This window comes from Littorina saxatilis, linkage group LG7 (assembly GCF_037325665.1).
Source record: "Littorina saxatilis isolate snail1 linkage group LG7, US_GU_Lsax_2.0, whole genome shotgun sequence".
Taxonomy (NCBI): Eukaryota; Metazoa; Mollusca; class Gastropoda; order Littorinimorpha; family Littorinidae; genus Littorina; species Littorina saxatilis.
In genome coordinates this window covers 36,915,637-36,925,823 of record NC_090251.1, presented here as the reverse complement: position 1 = coordinate 36,925,823, position 10,187 = coordinate 36,915,637, and the positions used below count along the sequence as shown (strand labels likewise).

The window sequence follows — 10,187 nt, the reverse complement described above, 5'->3', positions numbered from 1 at the left end:
TTCACAATGTGTCAATGACCGTAGTCCGCTGCTAGTGCAAAAGGCAGTGAAAGTGACGAGCCTGTTCAGCGCGGTAGCGGTTGCACCTGTGCTGCATAGCACGCTTTACTGTACCTCTGTTCGTTTTAACTTTCTGAGCGTGTTTTTAATCCAAACATATCATATCTATATGGGTGCGTCTCAGAAACTGATCCTTTTGTGTGTGCCATAATCAAATTAGCCCACAATTGAAACATACTGAATTTTAAATCATGATATTGGTATTTTTGAGAAGTAAAATGAATAAAGAAATAGTACAAACAAAATTGAGTATTTTGCATGATTATTATGAAGATTGTTTTGCGAAAGAAATGATTGGATGCGTGAAAAATGGAGGTCTGATCTGTGACATGAACCATCAACTAGTTTTGCACCTCACTACAAGAATCGTTTAGAATGTCCAAGGACTGCTATTCTTGTTATGTGTGTTTGGTTTAAGTGTACTTGACAGTTGAAATGTTATTTTGTCCACAGAATTGTTTTTTTAAACGAAATTAATCGCTTGAAAGTTTGCCATCACTGTCGTAACATAGGTTTCCGCACGCGTGCAACAGCAACAAGTCCTAAATTTGAACTTTAGAATTTGCATATTCATCTTCAACACGATCTAGACATGAAAGGGCATAGAACATCGCTAAGCTAAATGTTATTTAAGTATTATTTTCTCAAAATTGCATCTGCAAACTAAGTTGAAAGTTGCGCAATATGACATGCTTCTTCAAAATTCAGTTACGATGGTGAACGGTTTTGCAAATAATGTTCAGAGTTTTGAAGAAAGATTAGAACTATTTTGCGCGTAGTGACTTAGAGGTGCGGGTGACTACGCATGCGCAGTTACAGAGAGAAATAGTTCAGCTTCCAGCAGCGAAGAAAGATTTCGAGAATGTTTCCGAAGTCTGTGATTTTGTTACGACAGTGATCAACACCCCAGGTTCTTGAGAAAAGGTGAGTTTTTGCTGCTATGATATTCTATGAAGTGAAAAATTAGGCTAAACATTTGTTAATAATAGTTTTTCTTTCGATTTCACCTAGTCAAAACTTGACTAAATGTTTTAACATAGAGGGGGAATCGAAACGAGGGTCGTGGTGTATGTGTGTGTGTGTGTCTGTCTGTCTGTGCGTGTGTGTGTGTGTAGAGCGATTCAGACTAAACTACTTGACCGATCTTTATGAAATTTGACATGAGAGTTCCTGGGTATGATATCCCCGGACGTTTTTTTCTTTTTTTCGACAAATACTTTTGATGACGTCATATCCGGCTTTTTGTAAAAGTTGAGGCGGCACTGTCACACCCTCATTTTTCAATTAAATTGATTGAAATTTTTGTAAAGCAATCTTCGACGAAGGCCGGACTTCGGTATTGCATTTCAGCTTGGTGGCTTAAAAATTAATTAATGACTTTGGCCATTAAAAATCTGAAAATTGTAATAATTTTTTTTTTTTTATATATAAAACGATCCACATTTACGTTCATCTTATTTTACATCATTTCCTGATTCCCAAAACATATAAATATGTTATATTTTGATTAAAAACAAGCTCTGAAAATTAAAAATATAAAAAATTATGATCAAAATTAAATTTCCGAAATCCATTTAAAGGAACGGTAAGTGTCAATGTTTTCTTTAATTGTAAAAGTTGTATGTTCAATGGAATGGTAAGTCTGAACAAAATAATTACTTTATTTTGTTTTTAGCCAGTGAATGTGGATGCATCAAAATCTTGATAGACATTAAACAAATTCATGTTAGTGAAACTAGTACACATATTGCATCAATCTTTGGTTGAAATCGCTGGTACTTGCATGTTTCAGGTGCAAGAGATTCGACCTGATGAACTGGTGGTACCGTTCCTTCGAAGGAAACCGGAGGGGAACTACTATTGCTTTCCAGGGATCGATGATATTTCCTTAGTCCCTGCATCTGATGCAACCATGATTCGTGACCCCACCTTCAATGCCAGGGGGCATTATTTCTTTTAAAATAAATTAATTAACTGCAAGTGGCAACTGTTCTATATGTAACCAATGCCTTTGGTTTATTGTCTTAACAATTGAATGAACCACTTTTGAACATTTGCATTCTTCATGTCAAACCTTATAATACATGTCTGGTTGTTCGTTTCCGAGTTACGTCGGTGATGAACTTTTCATTAATGTTTCTCTTTTTTGGGGCAAAGTTTTCTTGATTTTGTCCAGCTTTTTTTCTTTCTGTTCCTGTTTTAGTGTTTGGCATTTTACCTAAGAAGAATCTGGTTGCAAAATCAGCTTCATTTAGTAAAGTTTGTGGGAAAAAGCATAACCGTTTCTTTGTTACAAAAGTGATGTTTCCATGTTACATCGGTGACCATTTTGCATTCTTTTGGGATAACTTTCTAACATTTTGTCTTAGAGCAACAAATCTTTGTATATATGCTATTGTGAAGGTTAAATGTCAATAAGACTGAATGAATGCCATGTATCAACATGTTCTGATCAGGATATCATTAATTAATTTTCATTTTTGTATTGAAATTTTGACGAATGCATGGAACATTGAAAAAAACATTATTTTGTTGTTTGCATGTAGTCATTTCATATTGAACTCTATAATGGCTTGTGATTCAACAATAATAACTGAATAAAAGTCGTTTTCAGCCTTATAAATGCAGTTTTTTTGTCTTTTATTTTTTCCATGTTACACGGGTGATTTTGCACACATGGTCCAAATAATGCTCAACATATGGCAAACTAAAGGCAATGTTATATTTTTTCTTGTTTAAACTGAAAAGGTACAACCTGAAAAGTGTGTAAATAGTATTATCAAAGTTTTCTGGGAAGATTTTACTTTTGGTGATAATGTCACAAACAGAGGACGAGATTCTGAGACGCACCCATATGTTTTTGGAATCAGGAACCGACAAGGAATAAGATGAAAGTGTTTTTAAATTGATTTCGAAAATTTAATTTTGATCATAATTTGTATATTTTTAATTTTCAGAGCTTGTTTTTAATCCAAATATAACATATTTATATGTTTTTGGAATCAGAAAATGATGAAGAATAAGATGAACGTAAATTTGGATCGTTTTATTAAAAGATAAAAATAAAATACAATTTTCAGATTTTTAATGACCAAAGTCATTAATTAATTTTTAAGCCACCAAACTGAAATGCAATACCGAAGTCCGGCCTTCGTCGAAGATTGCTTGGCCAAAATTTCAATCAATTTGATTGAAAAATGAGGGTGTGACAGTGCCGCCTCAACTTTTACAAAAAGCCGGATATGACGTCATCAAAGACATTTATCGAAAAAATGAAAAAAAACGTCTGGGGATATCATAACCCAGGAACTCTCATGTCGAATTTCATAAAGATCGGTCCAGTAGTTTACTCTGAATCGCTCTACACACACACAGAGACAGACAGACAGACAGACACACACACACACACATACACCACAACCCTCGTCTCGATTCCCCCCTCTACGTTAAAACATTCAGTCAAAACTTGACTAAATGTAAAAATAGCGTGCTTAAAGAGCGATAACAGTTTCGAATAGTACTAAATTTCATGTTATTTCTTAAAATGAATGAATTAATGTTATGAGGATATCAATACAAGAGTAATTTTCAACGACTCGACTCTATCACGTCGCGGCCAGCAATTTTGAGTCAACACATGTGAACGCTCACTGCTGACACGCATGCGAGCAGATTCCAGACACTTTTGTTCTCGTTTAAATCAGTGATCTGCGAGCTGAGGGGGCACTTTTATGTGTCTATATGTTCTGAGAGTGTGTTTGTATGTAGAGGTTACATGCCGAGTCTCAGTGATTATCAAAAATAATGGTCGAAGTTAGCGGATCATGAAAAATGCGAGCTTTAGCGAGCTTTTTCATGACCGCGAACTGAGACCATTATTTTTGATAATCACTGAGACGAGGTGTGTAACCTCTTTATTCCTCCTTTCTTCAGTTATTCAAAGAAAAGAGGAGGTTTTTTGCGAAAGTTTGATCGAATCCTATTCACTCAACCAGTCAACCTGCGCAGGCGATCGATTAATGCGCGGTTGTATAGTTCCGTGCAAATCATTCCATTCTGTTAACACTTCTTGTCAGTTTTCCTATTTTGGACTAAAATCAAGTACACAGATATGCTGTTATTCTGCTGTGGCGGCAAAGGCAGATATTGTGTGTTCTGTATATGTTTTGGTATCGGTTAGGATAATGTTCTTTCGTCAAATGGGACTAGCAGACGAACTTTTGCACCCGTGTTCCAACGTTAAAAACTGTATGAAGTTAAGTTTTCTGGGGAAAATAGTGTATGAAACCGCTTTATGTTGTTTAAATTGATGAGATGTGTGCATTTGGTTGCGTGTGATCTGTTTATTAAATGAAATATTGTTGAAAACTGACCGTCGGATTGCAGTCTGTTGTCGAAGAAACTGAGTGAAAAGAAGGGGAACTACTCTTGTCGCTAGACAAAGTATGAGTTACTTGCCTTGGGAAATTGCTTGTCGATGAACGTCTGATCTAGATTCAGAAAACAACCGAACTCATGGATTTTATATGGAGATTCATGTGTTCAGGCCTGTAGTTGTTAATTTAAATGCGGTATGTTTGTATTGTTTGCTCCAGAGATGTATACTTCGTACATTAGAGCGTTCGGAACTTTTCAGTCGCAAAAAGTAGTACCGAAACAGAACAGCTTCTCAACCCATTGCACTATCGAGGATTCAGGCTGTTGCTGGGTCGTTATTTGTTTGGTTGCTGGGTCATTATCGAAAAATAACTACCCCTACAAGTTTACAGAGGTAAAGAAGCAGAGGGGGGAATAAGTGATGTTATTTCGTACACGAGGCAAAATAAAAATTTCTGTTTGTTGCATTCAGATAATAAAGTGTAATTGAATTGAATTGAATTGAATATTATTTTAAGGAAGGAACCTTGCTTTTGCGAATTTGATGTTTTATTTCGGGAGTGTCTGTGTTGTCCGTTTCACTATGTAGACACTGCCTCATGTAATGTCTATCTGTTCTCTGAAAATTGTGGGGAAATGCATGGCCTGTCTAGTCACACAACTAACGGTTTTAACATAAACGGTCTGATCACAAAGATCTCCTTCACACAAACGCATCTGCCTATTTTTCTGAAATGTTATGGCGGGTAGTATATATATATATAAACCAGTTGCACGTACGTACTATTGTCGCACTTTCTTGTTTTCTTCGCGAGCAATGTTTATTTTTACACAGAAGGTCGAGTTATTATCATTAAGGGCGAGGTACGGAAATAATGATATGGGGATGGTCCACGTAACCCCCCCCCCCCCACCCCCACCCCCCCACCCCCCTCTGCGGTCTCGAACAGCTTTAACTAATGTAGAGACTGACGATAAACAATTATAACCACCCCCCTTCCCCTCGACGCCCACGACCGCCTCTTTATTTCTTTATTGGTTAATATATATTCTTTCCGTATATAATTATATGATGCAGCGGAGTTGGCGAAGTCACTTCGTTTGGCAGGGGACAGATTAAGCAGAGATCCACACTTCCAAAGGTAACTCTCTCTCTCTCTCTCTCTCTCTCTCTCTCTCTCTCTCTCTCTCTCTCTCTCTTTCTCTCTTTCTCCCTCTCTCTCTCTTTCTCTCTTTCTCTCTCCCTCTCTCTCTCTCTCTCTCTTTCTCTCTCTCTCTCTCTATCTTTCTTTCTCTCTCTCGCTCTCTCTCTCTATTTTTTTCTCTCTCTCTCAGTTTCTCTCTCTCTCTCTCGCTCTCTCTCTCTCTCCCTCTCTCTCTCTCTCTCTCTCTCTCTCTCTCTCCCCTCCCCCTCTTCTCTTTACCATTTACATTAATGTCCTACCCCTACATATACATACGCAGCAACTGTGAACTTTTCGCCGACGATACCACTATATACACACTTCCCAGCCAAATGTGAAGGAATTGTCAACAAAACTTCAAGAGAGCCACAACCCAACAGCTGCCCTTTAATGAGCTTTTAACGTGGACTGAGTTAAACCACTTGGCTCTTAATCCAGACAAAACAAAAAGCATGCTTATAACTACCAGACAAAAACGTTTAAACTTAAAATCTAAACTTCCACCGTTAAGGATTGATAATCACACTGTTGAAGAAGTTACTAACCACAAAGTTCTAGGTGCCATTCTTGATAACGATTTATCGTGGACTGATCACGTTACAGGAGTATGTAAAGTACTTTCCAAGGGGCTTTACTTGTTGTCCAGAATAAATCACTTATTTCTTTAACAGACATGGCAGGCAGCTCTTCTTTGACGCGCACATTCAATCAAACATTTAAAGACAGATATTTTTCATTCCTTAGTCATGGTACATTTCGTTCTCATTTAGCCTGAACGTATTAATATTTCTAATGCCTTGTTTGAGTATACCTTTCACACGTTTTTGTAGATAATCGTTCTTCATTGATTTTATGGCATGTCATGTAAATGTGCCAAATGGTTATTACTTGCACGTAGTTGTCTCTTTTATACTATTCCTCAATTCACGAAGACGTTTTACGCGCCTTTGCTTGTACGAAACTTGTCTTCATTCTGCATTAAATAATAATGTTTTATGTTTGTTTGTGTGAATTGTTTTGTTAATTTGTTTGGTTGCTTGTGTTTGTTTGTTTATGTGTTTGTTTGTTTGTTTGTTTTGTTTTGTTGTTTGTGTCTTTTTTGTTGTGTGTGTGTGTGTGTGTGTTTGTGCGTGCGTGTATGTGCGTGTGTGTGTGTGTGTGTGTGTGTGTGGGGGGGGTGGGGGGTGGAGGGCGATGGGAGGCCGTGCGTGCGTGTGTGTGTGAGTGTGTGTGTCTGTGTGTGTGTCTGTGTCTGTGTCTGTGTCTGTTCTTTGGTGTGTGTGTGTGTGTGTGTGTGTGTGTGTCTGTGTGTGTGTTTGTGTGTGTGTTTGTGTGTCTGTGTCTGTGTAGGTGTGCGTTCTTCGGATGTACGTGAGTGCGTGTGTATGTGTGTGATGTATCTGTGTATGAGTATGTGTTGTACTTTATGAAAGTGTTAATTATTTGCCGTCGCTGGAATTATTCCTTTTGACGCAGTCTAATTAGATTGATAATCTCTGCATCTACACTCCTGCAGAGTGGTCAGCCAAGTTCCGGATGGATGCACGAAGCAAATGTTTATCGACGTTGCTGCAGAACTGTTCGAAGATGGTGTCTTTAATTTTGGAAGAATTGCAGCACTCTTCTTTTTTGCTCTCCTCGTCATTAAGAAAGTGAGTTCAAATACTGCTTCCATGTCTTTTGTCTTCAAAAATATAGTTTCGCTTTTTCTTGTATTACTGAGTTGGTTTATGTTTAAGTCTTTGTCGATAATGCGGACCCAACAACTTGACTTAATATAAAAATGAATAAATAACACATTTAAAAAAGAACAAAAAGTGTGTGTGTGTGTGTGTGTGTGTGTGTGGGGGGGGTTGTTGTAGAAGAAAGATGTAGACCAAAGAGCTACAGTGCCTATTGTGGACATCAGAACCTTTTTGGTATCGATTGCAGCAGAATTGCATATTACAACCAGGGCTGGATCTAGGGCGGGGGGTGGGTGTCTTTTCTTCCGTAAGCCCCCCCCCCCCCCCCCTGTTAACCGGTTAATGCAGCTTTTTCTAAAGAGAGACCCAAAATGCCCCTTTCAAATGCTAAATTTCAACAGCAGGAAGGAGGCAAGACCAGTCCTTGTACTCGGCCGGACCCGTGCTTCATTGTGGAAGCCCCAACCTCTCATGTACGCTAGATCCAGCCCTGCCACAAGATCTCCTATATCAGAGAACTGTCGTGTGGCGTGCAGGTCGAGAGGAGCTGAAGGCTCATTCAAAGAGAACTGAACTGAAAAGGACTGATATGATTTTGCGGACTGCAAGGTTTTAACCGTGGGAGGGTATCGGCATGAAATGGAGAAGAGTTTTTAAACTCCAATGCAAAAGAGAAAATCATATTTCTCTGGTTGGTTTTCCGCTTAGAAAAGAATCTTAGCGTGATTCTCATGCATGTATTAACGTGTTTTTATTTATCATTTAAACACGCGCCCATGGAGAGCGGGAATTCTTTGTAATATTATTTTGGCAATGCAAAAAACAAAAACAAAATAAAAACATGTATGATCTTCTGACAGATGCCAATCTAGTGCTAGTGGCGAAAAGTATAAATTTTTCTTATGTGGTACAGAATCTGGGACATCTCGGGGTTTTCGTTGACTGGACCATTGACTTTTTTCGTGAAAGAGTTGCTCCTTGGATCGTGGGCAGAGGAGGCTGGGTAAGCTTGCTTTTACTGAGTACAGCCTGTCCAAAGATTGTTGAGAATTTTTGTGCCTGACTTTAAACAATGTTTTATAGAGTAATACCGAACAAAGTAACAGAGACTTATATACCCAAGTAATAGAAATGTTACCAAGGGCTCGAATTAAAAGACATTCGATTTTGTAAAGTTATTTCCCTCTGGCTATGCCAGTTGCAAATGAAGGGTTTACTGTAACAAATGTGAATTTCTGACAACTTCAAATGGAGGATTTTTAGAAACGAAGATCAAAAGTAAAGCTACAGACATCCTTCTTCTTAGGGAAGTCTACAGTGTGTATAGATTTTGTTATGATACGCGCGCATGACAAGAAAAAAATGACCTTTTACTTTATGCCAAGACCAAACCAAGAAATTGAGATAATTAGCAGTTAATTGAGTATGATAATGAATCGTAGTTGCATGCAGAATAAAAATCCCAACGAAAATAAAGAGGTCACGGCGGAAGTACAAGTAAAAACGAGCAATTTTATAAATTCCATGTCATGAGATTTTATGCACAACTTGTTTTCGGTTGTTCACTGTAGCCTTCAAAATCAGTAACTGTGTAAAACAGTGGTTTAAAAAAAAAGATCCCTGCGGATTTTTCTTATCGTCATCAGCATCTTGAGATCAATGTCAAATTGAGAATAGGGAAAATGAAATAAATGGTATTATTTAATTGTTTGTTCAATTAGAAAAAGTAATCTTCTTTCATTTGATACCAGGAACTTCCCTATGCACGGGATTTTTCTGTCCCAAAAGCGGAATAGTATTTCTCAACAATTTTTGAACAAGGTGCACTTTATTTACTTGGCCCTTTCCAATTTCATTTATATCGTTGCTTTTGTGCCTGTTTGTTGTATGTCTTGTTTGCATATTTGAGAGATTTTGACCAACTTCTGAAATAATTGTTTGTTTTATTCCATCAAATAAACTTCATTATTTTAGGCGTGTATTGTTTAAGAGGAAAGCTTTGGTTTTATATGTTCCACAACTGGGCTTCAATTAAAGTGAAACTATTTGATCAGGTTAAGCTTGCCTGTCAATCTTGCTCTGAAACAAAAATATACTTGATTTTCCAAAGGGAAAGCGATCAAATTGACTGTTGTGCAAGCTAGCTAAATGTAGTATCTGTGACTACATCTGACAGGCTATAATTATAGGACCTGTTTGGTTTGCGTATCGGCGGAAGACTGTCTTGCAGCCTGGTGTTCATTGTAGCTGTTTTACTTGTCTGTCTCTTTTTTTCAAGATATTGCATTGTTGTGCGATCTATATATTCTATATTCGTTGTTTTTGCTTTTGGTCGCTTCAAAGACGTATGGGTCGATGATCTCCTACCGCTGATTGTTTTGTTTTGAATTAAACAATAACATTCCTTTTCCTGTTTTTGAGTCTGAAGTGTTTTACTGTTGTTACCAGGACCGCCATGGATCTTCCTGGAAGTGGAAGGCGTTTCAGTATGGCATGACTGGAGTGACGGTAGTGGTGGTTTCTGTGGCTATTTACGTTAGAAGACAATGAATAACTATAATGACCACACTTGAACATATTTCACAATATTTAAATTTAATAACCTTCTGTTTTAACCAAATCAGGTGCCTGGATGCTTCCTGTGTAGAGTCAGTCGTTTTTGTGTTGTAGCCTGAGTAATTATTTAATTGTACACGCTGGAGATGAACAGTTTCGAAGTTATTCGTAGTAAAATAAGGTTATCCATGACTGATTTTAATCAACGCCTAGTCAAATCCAAAAACAACAATTTAAATCAACACCTTGTCGACAGGCACTTAACTAATTCTTCAGCGTGTGCCTGTGGTTATACGCATCGGAAGACACACCGCTACACTTTTTA

The 10,187-nt window shown here is 37.7% G+C and overlaps 1 protein-coding gene across 1 annotated transcript in view; it reads left to right on the top strand.

Annotated features, from left to right (window-relative positions):
* The window catches only part of LOC138971380 (apoptosis regulator BAX-like), a 19,226-nt gene that overhangs the window by 7,003 nt on the left and 2,036 nt on the right, over nucleotides 1-10,187 (top strand). The window contains exons 3-6 of the mRNA XM_070344112.1: nucleotides 5,516-5,579; nucleotides 7,138-7,273; nucleotides 8,220-8,309; nucleotides 9,755-10,187. The exon at nucleotides 9,755-10,187 is cut by the window's right edge and continues 2,036 nt beyond it. Coding sequence (XP_070200213.1) covers nucleotides 5,516-5,579; nucleotides 7,138-7,273; nucleotides 8,220-8,309; nucleotides 9,755-9,856 — 392 coding nt within the window. The 3' untranslated portion in view covers nucleotides 9,857-10,187. The remainder of the gene's footprint in view (nucleotides 1-5,515; nucleotides 5,580-7,137; nucleotides 7,274-8,219; nucleotides 8,310-9,754) is intronic.